Source organism: Molothrus aeneus, chromosome 6, assembly GCF_037042795.1.
Source record: "Molothrus aeneus isolate 106 chromosome 6, BPBGC_Maene_1.0, whole genome shotgun sequence".
Taxonomy (NCBI): Eukaryota; Metazoa; Chordata; class Aves; order Passeriformes; family Icteridae; genus Molothrus; species Molothrus aeneus.
Genome location: NC_089651.1, coordinates 4,212,352 through 4,234,623, shown reverse-complemented (window position 1 = coordinate 4,234,623; position 22,272 = coordinate 4,212,352). Strand labels below are relative to the sequence as shown.

The 22,272-nt window shown below is 41.7% G+C and overlaps 1 protein-coding gene across 1 annotated transcript; it reads left to right on the top strand.

The window, feature by feature from the left end:
- Positions 1–13,754: 13,754 nt before the first annotated feature.
- Positions 13,755–15,458, top strand: LOC136557570 (inositol 1,4,5-trisphosphate receptor-interacting protein-like 1). The gene has a single exon (XM_066551585.1). The coding sequence runs from the start codon at positions 13,755–13,757 to the stop codon at positions 15,456–15,458; it is 1,704 nt and encodes a 567-aa protein (XP_066407682.1).
- Positions 15,459–22,272: the final 6,814 nt, after the last annotated feature.

The following is a 22,272-nucleotide window of genomic DNA, read 5'->3' as shown; positions in this document are numbered from 1 at the left end:
GTGCATCCATCTGTCAAATACAGAAAAAATAAAATGAAATGTGTAGCACACTGGTAGCTGAAGCAAGTTTCTAAGTCCAAAACCCTCAAAGAAACCAATTATTCTTTCTTGAGTGCTATGTTTGGGTGGTGTAAGGTCAAAAACGTGCAAGGTCACAAATGAAACTAAACCCCAGAAATACCAGGTGCAGAATCACGATCCATTCCAGGGGGTGACAGGATAATTGAGGTTGGAAGGGTCCTCTGCTCTACTGGGAAAATGCTGAGCTGTTTCTTCATGGCCATTCTGAACCTCTTCCATTTTGACTCCTGCCTGGGGTCTGCTGCCACCCCACCCTACTGCTGTGAAGAGGCTCACATTGTCATTGGGGCTCCTTTCTCTGTTATTGTCTCTTGAGATTCATTTCAAAGGTAGAAGAATTGGCCCAATTTACAGGCACAGAACTATGTAAAGCAAATTTTTGCCAGGGCTTTGCCACTCAAAGAGGTGTGGGGAGAACCTGGAGCAACATCTTGCAGTCTTTTTAATTGTACTCATTGTGATCTCAATTACTTGCTTTGTGCCAGGAGGAATAACTGCATTTTACTTCAAGGGGATGAAAAAGAATCCTAGCACTTGAGTGGTGCATCCTAAATCTAAAATAAGAGCAGCAGATATTCCTTTCTGATGATCCTGTGACCTGCTTCTCATTCATTCCCATGTGTGCTGCCCGAGTTCTTGAATTGTTAATTTTAGTTCTTAGACAGGAGCTTGCCCAGCTGCATTATGCAGAAGAAAAAGGGCCTTTTTTCTGCTTGCAGGTGAATGATCATAAGAACTCCAACAACCTGATTATCTTTTAAAAATATTTCTGCTAAGGTGTTTTTTTAGCCCACCATGTTATTGACAAAATTTCTGAAATAGCCAAAGCTGATGAAATGTGGCAATAGTTAGAATGCTACAGGAAGCAGTGAAGAGGAATAGCTTTTTCTCCTAAAAAAAAAATTAATGAGAATGTCAGTGAAGTGTATACATCCAATGGTTTTTAAATCTTACCCTGTGAGTGTTCCCAATGACAAATGTGTTCAGTAAAACAATGAACTTGTTTGTTCATATGAGAGGGCGGAGACTCCTCGTTCATCAGCCTAGAGCTTGATCTTTTCAGTCAGATCAATTTGCTACATGGATTTTCAATAGTGCAGAAGGACTTTTACAGAATTAACTTTGTCTGCAGAAATTTTTCTTATTTGTGCTTTGTATTTTGTTGGTTGCTTGTTCGTTGTTTATAAATATATATCTGAGTGAAGGAGACTTTTTCCTTTTGTTCTTCTCCTTGTTTTCCCTCCCTACTGTTCCCTGTGGTTGCTTGAGGTTTTCTGAGGACAGAGGCTCTCTTGAGGTGAGGAGAGGAGCTGTTTCATTTGAAGATGTATTGCATCTGCACTCAAAATCTTAAATAAGTTGACACATGAAAAAAATAACAACTGGAATGATAAGAATCATTTGCTGGCTTGAAGACCTTATAATGCATATTGTCAATAAAAAAGAAAGGTGAAGAAAGTGTTCCACCGCCAGCAATTAATAGATTGAGGCCCAGGGGGAAAGTAATGTCTTTATACAGGATAGAGTTTATTTTGAGTTTAGTTTTGGGAGTTTTGGCTTTACTTGGGCTTAAATTTGCCTGAGTGTCATAAGCTTGTTGTTTCTCTGCTGGTTCTGTCTCTCACTCCCATGAACATCATCAGTGTGTCACTTCAACAACAAAACTGGGTTTATGCTGTCCTTGGCAATTGGTTTGTCTGCCATTTACCATTTTTATGTACCATTTATGGCCCCCTCTCCCTCTGCATTCAGCTGTGCAGTGCTCCAGGGAAAATCCCTGGGTGTAATCCTGGGAAATCCCTCTCTCTAAAGCAGGAGCAGGCACAGCAGGTGATGATATGGGAAAGGAAGCTCACTATGATAACTTTTTTCCTGGAAAAAAAATACCTGAGTGGTTTTATGGAAGTGCGATATATCAAAGGTTTCTCTATGACTTCTAATTTTTACTGGAATTGAGCAGGGGAGGATTGGCTGCTCAAAATTGGATTTCTGCTCTATCTAATGAGAATTTGGATGCAAATATTAAAGTAGCTCTAGGCTTGATTCTCACAAATACCAACCACCCACACAAGCCTGCTCTGGAAGAAACTTGTTGGGTTTTTTTTGTTTTGTTTTCAGAATTTCAACTCATTTCTGATTCAGTATTATGATATTTTGATAGTTCACATATTTTTTACTCTCTCTTCTTGTCACTTATCCTAAAAACTGAGCTTCAGTTTAGAATGTGTGTTAATACAATGGGTTGGAAAATCTTGTTTTATAAAAGTCTAGTGAAACAAATAATTTACTGCTGCTTGGATTTTCTGAAGAGATGTTTATTTAAAACCAAAACTGATGTGGAATCAAGTGAGCTGGTGCTAAAGGAACAGCAGCATACATGATTTGCTTTTTCAATTTTTAAGTTTACAGACTGTGTTGCTACTGAATATAATAAAAGGCCAGATTAAAACACAAATAAATCCGAAGTTAATACACTGATAAATAGGGAGGAATTGTACTCTTGTTAATAAATCTTAATCTTAACCAAAAAATACACCAATAAAGTAATTAAGATATTAGTATCTATCAACTGGATGGGTAAAATCTGGATTATTTTCTGGATAATTTCCAGAAATATTTTAAAAACACCAAAATCAACTAAGCAGCATATAATTGAGAAACCTTGTATTTTATTGCCAGAATGTCAGCTACTCAGAAGAATTATTTCTATTTTCCTGCAGACCTACAATACTCTATTATAATCAGACTTTTTTTTTTTTCTGAGATGATGCTTTCCAAACATTCTATTCTTTAATTTATTCTGCTCCAGCTGAAGTCATGTTTATGTGGCAGATGCATTGTTGGAGCTAGGCACATACTCTGCAGTTTTATGCTTAATTTTTACCACTGTGAAACAAAAATCACCTGTGCAGAGCACAGTCCCCATTTTTATTTTCTTCTGGTCTGACTGAACTGATGGTAAGAAGTTTTCCCTTCTCTCTGCTGTTGATTGGTGAAGAACAAGATATAATTTGTTTTTTATAGGCTTTATATTGTGAGCTAAATAGAGTGACGTGAAGTACAAATTTATACTGGAAAGCAGTTTTAGTTTTTTTCTTGTATTTCTTTTTCTGATTTCCTTGTCACTATTCTTTACCCCTTCTCTCTTTGTCTCTGGTAAGTAGTAAGATGCTTCTTGAACGTAGCATAAAACCAAAATTATTAAAGAACAATAGTCAGTGACATCTACACCATGTAGATACAGAGGTTCAAACACTATGTTGTATAGATTTTTAAATGACTTTTTTAAAAATTAAAATGCTAGGAAAGTCTATTTTCTATTACTGTGAAACTAGAAGCATATTTGAGAAGGTGCTGAGTGAATAAGATGCTGGAATTGGAAGATTTCTTAGCGTTTTATGGAAAAATAGCACCTAACACATCTCATTCCACTACTTTTGCAAAGTTCTTCCATAATTAATTCTGTCCATCTGCTTCTCTTATTGCACTGCAGGTTGTGGAAGGATTTACTGAATTCAAATACAGCAAAACCACTAACTCCTAAATTTTGATAAATGTGCAACTGCCCTTTCCTGTGACATCTCAGTTGGACTGCTGCTCTGTTAAATTTTGGGAGAAAGAGAAAATTCCTGGACCTGGCTCTCTAGACTAGACCATATTCAATCCCTTAAACTCAAGAGAACCCTTTACTCTTTTTTTTTTTTTTTTTTTTTTTTTTTTGGTGCAGGGGAATTACATCGTGAGCGTGCAGGCTCCGGTTTTCATGTTCCCTCCAGGTAATGCCTCTTGGCTGGAAGTGCTGGCAAATCCAGGCTCTTCAGAAAGGCAGAGAGGACTCTAAAGCTGATACACAGCAGCAGAAAGGACTCTAAAGCTGATACACAGCAGCCTCTTTCTTTCCAATCCTTCCTCGTTTGTGCTTGACAGGAATGAGTCTCACCCTCCCAATTGGAGAGTTGCCTGTCAGACACAGGAGTTAGAGGTCAGCCCTTATCATTCTTGGCCATCAATTGAAAGTTTGCAAAGGGCTGCTGGCAGCATCTTTTTCTTTCTTCTTTATTGCTGAAAATGTCAGAAATGGATCACCACAAAGCCTCCTGGTATATGAAGGTATATGGATATACCTCCTGGTATATCACCAAGTGCTGATTCTGCTGTTCTTAAGGTTTTGTTCAGATATGTTTGTCATCCCCATTCAGTCTTTACAGCTGAAAGAAGGTGGGAGGAGAAATTGCTGTAAATATCTGTAATTTACTACTGTAGTTTGTGAAAAAGGAATCTTAAAAAAAAATTATTTTATATATATATATTTTTTAGCAGAGTACTTCCCTCATACCTCAGTCACCTGCAAACCATGGTGCAATGTGGGATACTTAATTCTAGGATGTGGGTTCAAAATGCTGAATAAAATAAGATTATTCAGACACTTTAGTTTCAAGTGTGCTTTTCTCACACATCAGCTTACAACAGCCATCCCTTCATTCATTACAACCACATTTCTTCCACCTGGATGTGAAGTGAGCAGTAGTTTTGCTTTGGGGCATTTTTCTGCTTGGAGATGTAATTCAGGAGAAGAATTTCTTTTGAGAACTGACAAAACTAGATTGTTATCTCAGTAAAGTCATGGTTTCCTTGAGATTTATGCATAATCCCAGACTGGCTTGGTCAAATATTTATGTTCTGTCACCACAGTACTGAGCACCTTAAAACATGAAGCCTCTAAAGGACTTATCCTGTGGCTGCTGCTAGGATATGTTAGCCTGGGAAACCCGGAGCAGAGGCCAGGGACACAGGAGGGCACCTGTTTTGTCATTCATTTGGGGTTTAAACAAGACAGGAGTGGTGCTGTAGTGGTTCTTCATCTGCTTTTGTATATGAGGCACTTGTTTAGCCAAATGCTGTTAAAAAACTCAATTTCTTTGACTAAAGAAATTTTTCAACTTTGTGCAAAACAAGCTACTGCTAAAGAACATCTCCCCACTTCTCTTTTGATAGTAAGTGTCCAAAGCCTGCACCTGTTTTTAGATAAATCATTAAGCTTAATCTTGCAGCCTTATTAAACAAATATTTGTCTTTAGAGTAAACTTTTCCTTTGGGTTCAAAGGGAAAGAAATTAACAGTGTGTACAAAAAGTGGAGCTCTTGTTTGGAAAGGGTCCAAAGCCATCTAACTCTCATGTTTCCGTTGAGAAAAGTTGAATTCAGCATTTCCATGGATGTGATAGTCTGCATTTAGGACTTTCTCATGGACAATGAGAGTCCTGCTGAAAGTGTGGGTGGTGATACTCTGTGGAAGTCTTTAATCTGCTCCCGACCTCAGTCAGAGCTGGAGATGCACAGGATGTTACAGGCCAGGCTCTGCAGGCTCTGAAGTTGGGAATTCGGCCCATTTCACCCGGCTAAACACATCCCAAAGAACCTCTGACAAAGCGAGGGGGAGGAGGTGTGAATTGTGCTTCTGAAAAGAGGATTAGCTGAGTTTTTCTTAGGAAAAACTGTCTGTCTGCTTTGACAACCATGGAAATGAATCCTTACGATGGCTTTTCTGTCCAGAATCATGTTGTTCCAAAATCTGTGGCTTTTCAGTGACAATAGAGTTTCTGTGTGCAGGTAAAGATCCAGAGTATCCGCTATTATTGTCAGCTTTACAGGTCACCCAACTCGTGAAGAATGCTTGACTGCATGCATGGGGATTTCTGGTCAAGAGGATAAGAAAAATAATGCTTGTTTATTTATTTATTTAATTATTTGTATCCTTTGAAATCACTCTTGATACTGGAACTGAAAACTAGGAATTCAGACCTCACTGTCCTGGTGATTCTAGCTGTGGCCTTAGCAAATCCATGTTTGTAAAACACCCCTGTTTATCCGCTAATCTTGTGTGTCATGCCTTTTACAAATAAGAAAGAGACTGAATTCCTCTTTGTGCTTTGCTAAAAAAAAAAAAAAGGCCTTCCTTGAGACTCCTAGAACATTTGGAACCTGAGGAGAGTGCTGTAATTGCTAATTACTGCTGTATGTTAGCAGTGCTAATAAACATGCTGCTCAAGCTTATTACTGCTATTCAGAAGAGCTCCAGGCCAGTAATAATATATCTAAGAATTTAAATAGACTGCTAAAATGTTTGTACAGCAAAGGTATTTTTGAAATGCAACAGCAACTCGCCACCATTTCATATTATACACAACAGCACAGGAAATTTAATCAAAAGAGTAAAATGTCAACAGAGCAGCTGACAAGCTTTAAGGTATTCACGCTTTTCAAGCACGGAAAGTTCTCAACAGCAGTAGTCTCTTGTACAAAGATTTATTCCCTTCTGAAGACTTTTTTCATGGCTCATAAAGAGTGATGGATGAAGTTAATTTTTAGTTTAATCTCTTTCTTCTCAGTTCAGTAATTTCTTTGATACTTTGCAAAAAATTAGTGAGGATATGGAACCACTCACCAGTCATTAGTGATTGTGTGTTACAAACTGTGCACAGGCCACAACAGGTTGCCTGACAGTTTTGGAGAGTGGGAAGAAAGTTTTCCTTTCAGTAACTTTTTTTTTTCAAAGCAGCACTTTATTCTTCACAACATATAAAGATTCTTTTAAAGTGTGGCAAAGAAAGAGCATCAAACTGTGTGTCTAAACTTTTGTTTTTCTTGGGGTTTATGTTCTAAAATCTCTGTATTGTGCCATCTTTGCTTGGCACATTGCTCTTTAACTATGTATCTGTCCTTGGAATGGCAGAAAATGTTTTCTCCCCCAAGTCATGTTTTTCTTTAGCTCAGTGGACAATATTGCATAGGATCAAGGCCATGCTGATGTTCTATTCAGATTTTCCATCTTGCATCTACAGCTGCTTTATGTTGGCTTAAAAACTATAATCAACCATTTTACTCTTTTAATACATTTCAAAAATATTTTTGACTTCAAAGCTTGCAATTAGTGGAGTTCATTGTATTTAGAACTTTCCAGCTCTTCTTTTTGAAAGAATCCTCTATTTTAATTAGTTTTCTTATCAGAATAGGGAAAAACAATGGAGAAAAAGAGAAAACAGCTATATGTGAAGGAGATAATTTTTATTCTTTTGAAGCGCCACATTGAAAATTGGCCCCTCAAAAATCAACATGAATGAAACAAAGCAGGAAATTACTTTTGGGCAAAGATAGTGGAATGTCAGACTCAGCTTTGGCTGTGGAACATGTGCACTGCTTCCTTCAGTTGAAAAGGCTGTGGTGAAGTCACCCACAGACCTTGACAAAAAGATTTTTCTTATGCTGTAGTTATTGTCTTATGCTTGTAGATGGTAAAGGAGCCCATAGAAATAGTTCATTTGCTTTAGGCTTGTGTTGCACTTGAGGAAAGATACAGAAAATTATCATTTTTAAGTCCAAGAAAAGCACTGAGCTAGAGCGATGCAATTAAAATCCATAGAACATTATAAATAAGGTGCATTTGTAACAGCAAAAATATGCAGGACACTTAAAGTATTTTCTGAGATACAGCTACTGCAACACCTGTGGGTGCTGTAGCAACATTAATTTACTTTTTAATATATGAAATTCTTGTTTTCCCTAGGCTTAGTGCCATTCTATTTATTTTTCCTAACAATGGCTAGAAGTATCAATAAAAATTATATCCAAAAAGAGTACTTTTACTTTTCTTCTTACCTTTTTTGTTTTTATTGTTGATGTTTTGGGTTTTTTTCCTCTTAAACATGGTTCTTTGCAGTGAGGACCTGCCATGTGTGAGAAAATCACAGTCCAGGGCCCCATCAGTGCAGTGGATCCCCTGAACAAATGCCATTTATGCCACTGGAGGAGTTTTAGCAGCTGCTTTTCCTGTTTCTTGCTTAGCTCAATCACATCAAGATGCACTCCTGACCATGCACTGAAGGTAAAAGTTACTTAAACTTTCTTACTATGGAATTACTGAATTGTTTTTCTAACTATTGGACTATTTAGTGAATCATTCCATCTACTGAATTATAATAATTGAATTATTCAAACTATCCTAGCTATTACTATACCAGTTATTCTAATAAAATCTCATGCATGAGGTCAGAGGTCTGTCCAAGGTATAATATGTTCTTTTTATTAATTTCTTATAGCTCAAAAGGAATGTAATAAATGGGGGAAATTACTTGAAATTAAGGTTAAATTCTGATTGCTGCAAACGACTTCTAGGTAGTGATAGGTGGCTAAACACCAATTTGTCATCACAAAAAAGGATGACACATTTGTGCTGCTTGTGCAAAACTCTCTGAGCTTAGAAGAACTTGAAGGGTTATGTCAGGTATCTTTACATGGGTGAGGGGACAGCAGGAGGTGCATAATTGTTTTTTATTCCCTTTAAGGTGACTTTCTAGTTCAGTATTGCCTGGAGCCAACTTTTGGTGCCTCTTTCCTAAGACAAAGAATAATATATAGAAATTGCCTTGCCTGACTTTGCCAGTTGAAACCCCTGTTGCTGATTTTTTTTCTCTGGCAGGTTTCTATCAGGGAAGATGGTTTTAGACATCCACTTCTACTGTCCTGGCATTTTTTTTAATTGCCCTGCCATTCTAGTCTCCTGTCAAAACAGGCAGGAGGAACTTTTGCCCTGTAAACCTTATCTTTATATGAGTGTTCAATAATTTCCCCATTTTCTCATAAAATTTCTTAAAAGGTCAGGAGACAGCCTAAAGATCACCGACACCAGCCTTTTAAGATGCCATTTTTATTGACAAGAACATTTTATCCTTTTCCATCTTATACTGTAAAAAGGGGTAGCACTTCTCTGACCATAATATTCAAGGAAACAAGGAATGGTTCAGGTTGCATTTCATGGAATCACAGAATGGCCTGGGTTGGAAGTGACCTTAAGGATCATCTAGTTCCAAACTCCCTGCCTTGGGCAGGGACACCTTTAATTTTAACCTTTAAAGGGACACCTTTAACTAAAATAGGCTGCTCAGAGCAGCCTGGCCTTGAACATTTCCAGGGATGGGTTTGCCACAGCTGCTCCAGGCTGTGTTCCAATGTCTTCTCCCATTCACATGAAGAACTTCTTAATATCTGATCTAAATGTACCTTATTTTGTTTAAAGTCATTCCCCCTTGTCCTATCACTGCATGCCCTCATAAAAAGATGCTTTTAGGCCCCCTTTAGGAACTGCAAGGCCACAATGAGGTGCCCCTGGAGCCTTCTCTTCTCTAGACTAGACAAGCCAATTTTTCTCAGCCTGTCTCCAAGGTGCTCCAGCTCACTGATCATTGTGGCCTTGCTCCAACAGGTTCATATTCTGTTTATTCTGGGGAGCCCAAGGCTGGATGCAGAGCTCCAGCTGGGATCTCCAGAGCAGAGCAGAGGGGCAGGATCCCCTCCCTGCCCTGCTGGGCACATTTGGCTCTCTGGGCTGTCAGTGCTCACTGCCAGGTCCTGCTGAGCTTCCAACACCCCCATCCCTTCTCCTCAGGGCTGTTCTCCATCCATCCTCAGCCCAGGCTGTGTTTGTGCTGGGATTGCCCCAGCCCAGGTGCAGGACCTTGCTCTTGGCCCTGCTGAACCCCATGAGGTTCTCCTGAGCCTCTCCAGGCTGTCAGTGTCCCTCTGGATGGATCCCTGCCCTCCAGGGGCTGCACACAGAGCGTGGTGCTGGCAAACCTGCTGAGGGTGCCCTCCATCCCACTGTCCACATGGACAACAGAGATGTAAACAGTGACAGTTCAAATATCACACCCTGAGAAACACCACTTTTAAATGGTCTCTACTTGGCTGACCACAACTCCTCGTGTGTGAGCACCCAGCTAATTCCTTATCCACCAAGCAGAGAAACTGTTGAAGTGGAATTGTTCAATTATTTGCAAACATTTACTTTTGTTTAAGAGAGATGTTGCTGATTTTGTCAGCTGTCTGGATCAAAGGGAGTCAGCATGGAATTTGTGTGGCTCCAAGAGCTTTATTTTATCATCAGGGTGCAGCATTCACACTGTGGGGAAGTATTTCTCACAGAGCTTCTGCTGGAGTGCTGGCTTGGCCCTACACTGTGAGGACTTTTCCATCTTTTTCCTTCTTTCACACAGCTCCTCTGCCCCCCTAACCTTTTCCTCTTTCCTCCTCTTCCAGGCTGAGCTTCGAGGCTGGAGAGTGCAGACACATTTCTCTGCACTGGGAATGCTGTAATTAGCAAAAATTCTCTGGAATTTGAAAAGACAAGGAAAGGTCTCATTCAGCAAATGGATTATTGTTTATGAGAAAAGGAAGCAAACCCAGGAATTAAAATCAGTGGTATCTGAGGAAGCAGGACATTTTCCAAGGCCTTGGCATTTGATAATTACCCTGACATTATGTTTTTTTCTATTATGAGAGCTCCCTGAGAAGGCTGCTGTAAGAGAACTAACAGAGGGTAAAGAAGTAGAAATCCTTTAGCAATGGCTTGATATGGGTTTATGTAACAAATCTTGTTTCAGATTAAGTAATTGTTTCTCAGCTCATAGTTTTCAGCTACACTAGTAGAAAAAGATTTTTCTTCCAGCCTCATTAAAACCATATGTCTGCCAAATTAGCAATTACAATGCTATTTAGCAGACAATCTCCTGCACTGAGTGACACTCCTTTTTCGAGGTCTTGTGTATGAGGTATTTTGAAATGTAACAGGCTACCACTAGTGTTGTCCCTTTTTGTTTGTCTCAGTTCATCCTTTAAAGTTGACAAGCTGAGGAAATAAAAGCAAAATATATTTAGATGTGCAGCCTGGGTCAACTTTAATCTGGATAAGAAGGCCATTTGGGCTTCTGTGTGGTGGCACATAGAAACAGCTGCATAGATTGATAATATTGCTGGTACTGCACTTCCTGCTGTCACTTCTCCCTACAGATGTCACAAATAAAATGATCATGGGATGTCTTCCTAACACAATGAAAGGAAAAAATCCCTCAGTAAATCAGAGCTGTTAATGAAAGCAAAAAAAAAAACCCAAACCCATAGCATTTAGTTTTAAATGAAGTGAACAAGTTTGTGTTCACACAATGCCTTGCATAGTAAGAATTTTCTTCCAGGTAACTCTAACCTGATGGTGGGTGAGAGCTGACATTTGGTATTACCCTCAAACATGTGTTATTTTGTCTTCAGCTTGAGGGTCTCAAAGATCTGATGGTCAATCTGAAAAATTAATGCCTAATTAAGTATCCCAGCAAAAACAGTCTGGATTCAGTGAAATGAAAAAAATTTATTTCATAATCAGGTATCTATAGTAAAACTTGGAAAAAATGCATTTTTGAAAACAATATGGAAGTGGTAAATGCTTTGTGTAAATCAGAACAACTTTTAGATGCAGTACAGGTTAATTGCACTAGTTGTGAATTTGTGACTGGCTTGGAGGTGGCTCTGCTATAAAAAGCCATTTTTAACAAAGGCACACAATTCTCACTCCACCGTGCCTCTCCCCATGGTCTCCCTGGTGTGGCAGCCACTGAAGACCACGGTGGCTACAAAGATGATTTTTGCCCTGTGTTCCCCTTGCCCTCTCAGGCCACGCTGGCCATTTCACACAGGCTCTGCAAGTCCCTGGAAGCTCTGGCTGGTAACTTGTATTGCTAGTGGTCCCTCTGACAGCTCCCTAGAGATGAGTGTTACACATTCAACGATCTATAGGATACATCACCAACTTATAAGAGCCCTGAGCCACCTGAATTGAGTTGAAGGCCTCATTTAAGGCTTAGGCTGAGGTTTTTACACAAAGCCTGTCTGTCATCTTGTCTGCAAGGGCCCTGCAGAGGATGACAGGCACTGCTTTTGTATTTAAAAACAAAAAGGGGGAACTGTGGTGGCCTACAGCTGGCCTGTAGGCCTCGAAGTATAAATCATTACAAATTTATACTGGAATTATGTGATCAGTTACATAAGTACCTTACTGATATAATTCAAGCAGTAAGAGCAGGCCCAGGCTGCTGGAGACTCAGGCTTCTATTGGCTGGCTGGCCAGGAAGGAACATGCTCAGCCAAGGAGGATTAACCTCATGGGCTCCTAAGGTAGCTAAGGAAGCAAGACCTGGATAAAGTGAACTATTGCTGCGTGAACTCAGGGTGTCTTGTCACTGGTCTGTCTCCGAAACTGGGACACTTCTCTTCATGGTATCCCTGGTGTGGCAGCCACTGAAGACCACGGTGGCTACAAAGATGATTTTTGCCCTGTGTTCCCCTTGCCCTCTCAGGTCATGCTGGCCATTTCACACGGGCTCTGCAAGTCCCTGGAAGTCTGGCTGGGCAGGGAGCAATCAAGAGTCAGCACTGCTGTGCCTGCTTGTGCCTGCTTGTGCTGTGCCTGATTGTGTTCCCTGGGGAAAAAAAGGAAGATTCTGCTCATCCCAGATGCTCTGCAGGGCTTTGGCACCACACAAATGAACTCGTAGCACATGCAGAGCACTGTGCTCTGTCAGCAGTGGGAGTTGCCCACTGGAAGTCAGCACCACACATGCTCATCAGCCCTGGGAAAGGTCCCTTTGCAATTGAGGTCCTCTTGCCATGGATCAGCAGGAACAGAGACCCTGCCATGGACAAGCCCCGTACGAATGCCAAGGAATTCACCACTACGCACCCAGGGCTGTCACTTAGGTGCCAAGAGCAGCCCCACAAGCACAGAGGTCAGTACCCACATTGCAGTGAGGTAGAAAAATCATAAAGAAAGGCTTCATAATATCAAGCCTGCTCTCCATGTCAGGCTAGGCCTTTGCTAGTACAGATGCGAGAGCAATCTTGGTGGGAGCAGTTCATTAGCATAACAATCTATTCCTGGGTAAAAAACAACTAGTACCTGTATAAACTGTTTTTACATAGTTAGATTGAAAAAAGAAAATTATCTCTCACAAAGAACTTTTCACCCACTTCCACATTGGGACTTTGAGTGACCAGTCAATACAGTGTAACTTGTTAATAACCAATAAAGTAATTGGCAAGAAAGCTACTAAACACTAGGAGTCACACATGATGTCTGCAAAACTTTATAAAAACAAGTTATGTGAATAAAGAACGGGCGTTTTCCAACATGAAGAAAATGGAGTCATTTATTCCAATACACCACACCAAGGGAACCAGTTCCATCTGTCAGCAGGAGATTTCCAGGAACAAAGCATTCATGGGACATGTCACCCAATTTCATAGTTGAAAGGGTGTGGGGGCTTCTGCCTGTTTGGTGCAGGGAAGCCCAGGGGCTGGAAGATGACCTGTGGGTCTGCCCTTGGTGTGTGTCAGGTGTTGGGTGGCGCGGGGCCATTGGGAGTCCCTGAGGTGGGGGACAGGGCTGGCCTGGCCGGGATGCCCTGTGGCACCTGTCACATCCCAGCACAGGTGTCACAATGGGGGCAGCTGGGCACAGCAGCAGCAGCAGCAGCAGGTGAGGCTGCCCCAGTGCAGCCCCAGCCTGTGGGCAGCGTGCTCGCAGCCAGGAGCTATGCTGAGCCAGGCCAGGGCAGACACGAGAGTTCCCGAGGAGCCGCTTCCCACAGGGCATCCAGGGGCCAGTCCCTGGTGGGAGAACCTTTGGCAGGGCATGCATGCTGCTGCCGCTGCTGCTGCTGCTGCTGCTGCTGGGGCAGCGGCGCAGGCCTGCCACCCGGCCAGCTGCCTGGGCCCTCTGTGCTGCCTTCACATCCCTGGGGCTCCTGTCCCCACTTCCCTTAGCAGTGCCCCCCTCCCTCTGTCCCTGAGGCCATGCCTGCCACAACCTTCCTGCTGTGGCTTGTGCAAGGCCTGGTGCAGTGGCCGCAGCCGGCAGGCGATGGGCTGGATGAGGCCGCGCGGGAGCGCATGCGGCAGCGGGCTGAGCGCCTGAGCATGGAGATGGCTCGGCTGATGCAGGAGCTGGAGCACCAGAGCCTGGAGCAGGGCCCTGGAGCCTGGGGAGCCCTGCTGGCCTGGCAGTTCTGGGCTCTTGTGGCAATCCTCGTCCTGTTCTCAGCACTGTGCTTTGGAGTGCAGACAATTAGACACCATGCAGACAACTGTGGCCAGAAGGACAGTTCTGGCAGCAACACGGAGGAGGAAGACAACGTTGTTGCACAGGACAACATAGAATGTAAGGATGGAAACTGGGAAGAAGACAAGGATGGAAATAAAGAAGGCAGCGGTGTTGATGTAAAGGAAAAAGGCCACGGTGGAAACAAAGCAAAACAAGGCTCCAATAATGCAAAGAAGGCCGTGTACAACGAACAGAAGGGTGAGGAAGTCAGTGCTGCTGGGAATGACAATAACAAACACCATGCAACTGAAGAAGATGAGGACCACAATGTTAATAATAACCTTGGAGGCCTTTCAGCTGAGCGCATCCAGTTGCCTGTTGTGGAGGTGGACAAAGGCTGCTCGGTGATTTGTGACCTGATGGCCAGACTGACAGACGTCTTAAGACAGGGCTTGTCACGCAATTTCTACCCAGTGCCACAAGAAGCCATCGGAGTGGGCAGCGACTTTGAAGGCTGGAGTCCCTGTGCAGAAGGTGTTGTGTACCAGGTGCTTGTACCCCTGAGTCCCCCTCCAGGACACGCCTTCCACCTGGAGCTGGACACTGCAGGCATGGCCCAGAGGAACTTCTGGGTGCGTGTGGAGCTGCTGTGCACCTGCAGTAGCAGGCAGCTGAGGGAGGACATGCTGTGTTTCCTCCACCACCCTGAGCTGGAGCTGAGAAGGGAACAGGAGCCCAGCCTCCTGCACACCCTCTGCACCAGCTCCTATCTGGATGTGGAGCAAACTGCTCAGTGGTTCTGTTGCTTTGTGAGGTTAGCCTGGATGCTGTTGCCTCAATCCTGCCACTGGCGTTTAACTCTGCTGTCCTCCAGGCGCTCCTGCCGAGTTCAGCTCAGCAAAGAGAAGGAAAGCCTCATGGCTGAGATGATCTTTGGGGTGCGCCGAGGAGACTCTGACATCTTTGTGGGCAGCCAGCCATCAGCAGTAGGCATGCCAAGCACCACATGGATTGAGACTTGTGCCATGGCAGAGGCCAAGTTCTTCAGGCACATTTCCAGGCAGGCCCCCAAGGACAGCTGCCACTGCAAGTGCCTGCAGCTGCTCAGTCACAGCCTGGTGGGTGTAAGTTTGTCCAGCTACACCTTGAAGACTGTGCTGATGCACCTGCTGAGCACCGTGCCCCTGGCAGGCTGGCACAGCAGGGATTTCCCATGGCGGATGATGGACATTGTGGAGTACCTGCTCTGCTCGCTGCAGACAAAACAACTGCAGCACTTTGTCATAGGCAATGAGAGGCTTCCTGGGGAGATCAGTTTGCCCTCAGACTTGCGGCTGGCTGAAGCTCCCAACCTCTTGCAGCAGCTGGCGAGCGATCCCAATGCTCACAGGAAGGCCGTGCAGGAGTGCATTCACCTGCTGCACAGGCTCCAGCAGCTGCTGCTCTGTGGCCACTGAAAGAGATGCTGGTGCCCAGGGCTGTGCTTGTGGGGCCTCTGGACAGGGCCTGTGCATATTAACCTCTTGTAGCTAGGGTCTCTACTGTATGTATTAACCTCCCATAGTTTTGTATTTCCTGTGTGTATTATTTCCCCATAGTTAATGCATTTCTTATATATATTGATACTCCTTATTTTGTGCTATATATATATATATACTGTGCTATGTACATATTATTACTATATGTCAGGCGATAGAATATAAGAAAACAAAGATAGTGTAGAAAGTAATCTTACCCCTAAGGAGTTGCAGCTGGGCCAATTATCAAAGATTAGGAACAAGCCTGACTTTAACAGGCCACAGCTGTAACCAATGAGAAGAAGAGTGCTATAAAAGAGTGGGGTGGGTAGTTGGTCTGGGAATTTGAGTCAGTTGGCTGCTTTGTGAAGAAGAAGAAGTCAGTGCTCTGAGGAGTTGCCCATGAGAAACACCAAGAAGTTATGAAACTTTTGTGATAGTAGTAGGAGACAGCAGTATGGAACCCCTGCAATAAGATGACCACAAATACATATATTGAGATCCTCTAGTTAGTGCATTCAGATTTCTCAACTTTTCTTTTTGTTATCTCAATAAACCAGGTTATTTCATTATCTGGATTGTGCAAGGTCTTCTTCAATTCTCTCAGACCTGTAGTCCACTGTTGTATTGTGTTCTGTTAAAGTTGGACTGTTCTGTTCCCCCCCGTTTGACAATGGTTCTGCCCCGGATCTCCCATCCCTGTTAGTGTCCCCAATTGGTATTGTATCCTTTAAAACTCCTCCCCGGTTTCCCTAGAAACCAATGTATCCTTTTTTCAACCCCTCCCCGGTGCCCTGCCAGTCACTCTCCATCCCCACCTTTGTTGCTAGAAGCTTCTAGCCACACACTGACTTGTTTTTAAATTTTATTTTTCTAGCTGCTTGTGTTCTATTTTGGTGGGTAAATATGTGTACAGAAATACTGACAACCAGTGATGAAGAAAGGATACGTTTGTTTATTGTGTCTTAAACCATCTTTGCTTTGGTATAGTTTTATCTGCCCACAATCAGAACAGGACTGTTTTATAAAAATATGTGATACAAAATATGTGTGTGGTACATAAGCCTCAATTATAGCTACTAATGGGATATAGAAAGAATATTTTTTAGCTAATCTGCTTTTATTTCATTAACCCCAGTAATATATTGCACAAGTCTGTTCATGGTAGAAGCTCAGACATATCAGCCTTTAAGGCCTTTGTGTAAATACAGAGTAAAATGACAAGGTAGAAATTCATTATGTAGTTTTTGGTTATTAGATTCAAGCTCAGTAGGTTTTATAGATTTATGGATGTCACTGTAGATTTACAACGTGGAACGATGATAACAAGGTCCAGAAATCTGATGTTCTATGGAGGTTTCAATATCTCAAAGGGATTAGCTGTAAGTTCTGATTTGAAGTAGTGAAGTAAATTAGATATATAATTTTCACTTATCATTCTGCATTGCTTTATGATGTGCTACTTGTACAGAAGATATTTGATCTGGATAATGTATACTGCACAACTCATGAGTCCACTACTGACACATATATATGTATATTTTATTTTCTATATATATAGTGTTTGTACAGACATGAACAGAACACAAACTGGCTGTCCTGATAATAGTAAGGATAAAGACTACAATGTTATTAATGCCTTTTTCTTTGAGATAATCCTTAGTTTTGAGATATTTGCATTGTAAGTTACTCTTTTATATATATTGGAGGCTTTGGTGTCTTCCCAGAGTGCTAAATATCCTAATTGTTTTTAATGAAACTAGCAAAGAAGGTTTTCATTAGAACACTAAATCCCAAGATAGCAGAGGCTATCATTTATTAGTTAATTATTTCCTATTGATTTCCTGGGATGACAGGTTTTTTAAAAGGCTGTTCCTGATGTCATTTTTGTCTGTCATCCTTTGTAACTTGTGTTGATGGTTCCTTTTAAAGAGTAAAACAGGTTCTTTTTGAAATCTGCTCTTTTATACTGACTTCCTCTGCCAGAGGCCTGTCACTCTCCCGCTGAGGTAGTTGTTGACATTCACTAAAGCACAACAATGTTTAATTTACCATTTTGGTGCTTTAATCTCGTATTCCCAAGAAAAAAGTTTTCCATTTCTCTCTCCTGATATGGCGGATGACAGCTACGTTCAGAAGCCCCTTTCATTCTTCACTGTTTGGGCTAATTGGGGTTATGTTATTTCAGGGCCCCTATTTGTGAAGCATTATGGTGTGAGTAAACCCTCTGAGATAAGCAAGGCTGGGTGCACACCAAGAGATGATGTTTGACATGCAAGGGAGAGCTGCAGCATGGAAAAGGCAGGATTTGGTCATTGAAGTTTGTAATTCTACAACAAAGAGAAAAATCCATTATAAAATCTCTCTAACTTGCAGGAAAGTCTGGAAACACCCAGAGAAACTTTTATTTCATCTTTCTGGCATCATTCTCCTTTATTCATCCTGTAGGGGATGTGAATAAAACCTTAGGAAGGAATTTACGTATCAGCTGAATATTTGGAGGCAGCTGGATGCAAGAAGAGGGGATTTGAACAATAAATGGGAATGTGAAGAGATGCACTGACAGAAGCATAAGTTCAAAAATGACAGATCACTTGCATTTACCAGATAAACAGGGAAGGAGCTGGCGTTACACTGCTCAAAGCTCACATGCCTGGAAGAGAGTGAAGACAACCATAGAGAGTAAAGAGAAGGAACTTTGTAGTGAGGAAAGACTAAAATTGGGGAAAAGGCTGGGACAGCTATGGAAAAACCCCTCTTGAATAGAATGATTTGGTGACATGGTATTGGTGGTTTCCAAACAGAAATGCATAACACATTATCAAGAAACAAAGAAAAATGAAGGAAAAAATCATGGGACTGCATCTGGGAAAAAAGTAATGGAAGTGTCTCTAAGTCCTTTGTCCATCCTGTTGTGTGTTATCCCATCCCTGAATAATTATACTGGTAATAAAGTAATTCAAGTAGTAACACACCTTACTTTTTGGAAGTAATAAAGATCTTGAGAAATGGGTGGAAAGTTTACCAACTTCTAGTGAAAGAAACCAATAGATACTGAAAAACATAGGAGAGGTGCCAGCTGGTAGGAAATGTTGTTTCTCTGTGGTGATGCTTCAAGGATGGTAACACCTTCTCATTTGGGCAATTAAAACTGGAGCCAGTAATAAAGCAATGAAGTAGGACCAAGAAAAATGTGTTTTCTTAGCATAACCTGTGGGACTATTTTGTAAGAAATAGCTGTATATGATTGTCTTAAAAAGGAAAAAAACCACCCCAAACCCACGTCTAGTAATACATTGGTGAACATTTTAATTAGATTTTATAATTAAAAATGCAATTTATCAAGGTCCTTCACCTTTAAAAAACTTCTACTTTGGATTGAAGAAATTAACTTTTTTACCTTGAGAGATCAAATTGTTCTTTGTGCTTTGGGAAGGGAAGGATGATTTAAGATTTTTAGAGGCAGCTCAGTAGGGAACCACATTCTGACTCAATGAGCCACCACAAGTTAATCAGTACTTTTTATTCTGTATTGTTTTCTCTTGCCTTTGCAAGTCTCATGCTGTTCTTGAAATGCCTGGGAATTAAAAGAACCAATTCACTGTCAGTACTTGGAAAAAAAAAAAAAGATGGTATTTCACAGTGAGAGGAGGAGAGAAGTGTATATATCCTTCTTTTAAAACTTTTTACATTTTTTTTTCAGTCCTTTTTTTTTCGTTTTTAAATGTAACTGTTAGAACCCCCAGGAAAGAGAAATGCTCCTTGTGGAAATAAATGTCTTCCCATTCCCTGCAGAGAAAATTATTAAGAACAAATTTACTCATAAAGTAATAAAATAAATAAAAAAGAAATTGCCACAAGCAAAAAGTGCTATCAATTCTGAGTAGCTTCAGGCAGAAAGCTGAAATAAACATTCTTAATACTTAAGAATGGCTTAGGACCTGAGCTATTGCTCCTTCTTTTAAAGGCTCAGAAATACAGTAAGAACTTACAGCTCTGGATGTGAGTTCTGGATACATCCAGCTGTTTGGAGGTGCTTACTGTTGGAAGGTTGTTGCATTTTTTCTCCATTATTCCTGCCTTTCCACACTACTCCCTCCCTTTCCCCAGCTCAGGCTGATGTAAAGAAGAGAGGCAATTCTCAGAGTACCTTTACACGTACTTAGAAAAAAAAGGCAAGGTTTGGGGAAGCTCAGAAAACCTAATTTTCCTATTCCTTGCAGCACCTAGCCACATTTTGTACATTTGATAACAGCTGTGGAGCTCCTGAACCCGTGTGACCACCCACCCTTAAGGGGAAGGAAACGTAGGATTCAGAAATGCTCATGATTGAAAGGAACAAAAAAAAATCAAAGGGGCCACAACCAATCAGAAATTTTTATTGGTAAATTACACCCTTGGCAAGGAAATTGGTGTATTAGTCCCTAGCTGCTGTGCAAGCACATGGCAGTGGGTTCTGGGTTATTGGTAAAAGGAGAGAGAAAAAGGAAGAGAGGGATTACAGAGGGGGAGAGAGAAGAAGAGAGAGAGGGGAGGAAAAGAGAGGAAAATGGAGAGAAGACTAGGAAGAGAGAGAAAGAGATCACAGTGCAGGTTCCAGCTGAAGGGATGTCAGTCCTGATTTCAGCATCAATCCAGCTGTGCTGGTCAGGCTGAGGAGATGCCCAGGGTCTTGGGGGCAATGCCCAGGCTTGGCACATATTTGTGGACAGGTTTTTCACTTGCTGTGCAAATTAGTTCTCATGCACTGAGTCTGTTCCTTCAGGCCTTTCTGGAAATGGGTCAGAGGCTTTAGGGGTCTTAATCCTCCCCTCCAGTGCACGGCCACTTCTTGGCTTCATTCCTGCACTTGTGCTCTACTGGGTTGTGCTGCTCTCCAGGAGCTACAAGGGTGGTGTGAATAAGTTTCCAAGGCTGATGGTTTAAAAACCAGGTGCTCTTTGGACACCTGTTAATTCTGGGCACAGTGATTGTGAGGAACTCAGGAGCATTTCTCAGCTCATGGTGAGGTGGGGGTGGTGAGGGTGCACCTCCACAGCCCACCCTGTGCATAAAGTCAGCTTCTCTGGGCCTCTACAAACCCATATCCCAGCTCCAACCTGTAATCAAGTAAATAATGATCTGAAGAATGAAATTTTTCACTCAAGCAGGGTGAGGAGGAGATAAATTAATTTAAGGTGTATATTATTATGTTTTCTAGAAAAATATGGATATACAATGAAAATTATTTGTAATGTGTGTATTTGTATTCTAGTAGGAGCAAGTGCAGTGACAGAACAGTGGGACTGAAACTGGGGTATTATTTTCAGGAAACAGAGGCTGGACAAGCATAAAATAGCTTTCAGACAGTCCAACCAGTTTCTGTACAGTCTCTATTTCTGTGCTATTGGTAAAATGATTGACTTTTCCCCCTCTCCTCAACCCCCATCTGGCTTTGACTGCATCACATTGACTTTGGGATGCACAAACAGATTGAACAAAGCGAGTCATTAAGTTAATCCCTACAGGGTAGGAGTACAAGCAGCTCAATTTCTGAAACCTGACTGAGGCAAGAGGAAATAAATCAAAACAATCACACAAATGTTTTATTCCAGAACATGTGCCCAGGGAACTATCTGCTGGTGGTTGAAAGTCTTGTGTTTTATATAAAGGAGATCAGGTAAGCCTGAGTCTTGACTAAATAAAAAACATGAGAATAAAAATCACTACCTGAAAAGTGGAAGGTAGTGATAGCTGAGACATGTTTTTAGTACCAGGCAACATTTTGAGGGGTTTGACATAGAATTATACAACCTGTCATTAAGATGATGAGGTGAGATAAGCTTTCATTAAAATTGGCACTTTAAGATAGGATACAGCTTCTTCTGTAGTTTCCTATGCCAGTTAGGAAACCTGATGCCTTTGTTGTTGCAGTACCTGTAAGCCATGAAACTGTTTGAGCAGATTGTAAGCTTAAAGTCTTGAGGAATAAAAAGAGACTTGTAAAAAAAACCCCAAACTCCCATACAAAATAACAACCAACTACACCCAAAAATCCTGTGAGATTTCTGGCATATTTTTTATTTGAATTGGAAATTTTCCTGGTAATGACATTAATAGACCTTTTGTATTCATTGCCAGTTCAGTTTTGGTTTCTTGGTTTGGTCTTTATTTCAATGTTACTGTTTGTGGAAAGGGTGTTCATGCACAATACATGGAAGATTCAGGAGCCTCAGTGCCTCAACTCTGATTTCAATGCATGAATTTCAATTCATGGCATGAATGAACTTTTAAAGACTTACAAAGCAGAGATCCCCGACTGGATGCAGTGTTTAAGGATTTCTTGGTGGTGGTGTGTGAGAGTGTTGGGTTTCTGAGTTTGTCAGTGAAGAGGGAGAGTTTTGCTGTAAATATGAAAGCTGGGAGAAATGCTGGGAGGAGTGATGGGACTGATTTCCCCACCTGCTCTGCTGCAGATGTGCTCCCAGTGATCTGAGAGCTGCTTCATCACTTAATTATGGGAGACCTCAGAGCACAACCCAGGGACAGCTTGGGGCCAGCACTTGAACTCACATTTTTAATGATGCATCTGCCACTGCCTCCTCAGAGCCGATTTCACACTAAAGTGGTAGGAAGGATGCTCACAGTTGTGATCCCTGCTGCTGGAAAGAATGAAAATAAGCAATTTTGTGAGGAGGTAGGAGTTACGTGTGTGTATATATTTTTTGGTAAAACTGTGCTAGGCTCTGGTCTTTTTTCTCCTTTGAAAATCTGC

Bases quoted from the DNA above. Each gene is read 5' to 3' on its own strand.
- LOC136557570 (XM_066551585.1), top strand. From the start codon at position 13,755: ATGCCTGCCACAACCTTCCTGCTGTGGCTTGTGCAAGGCCTGGTGCAG.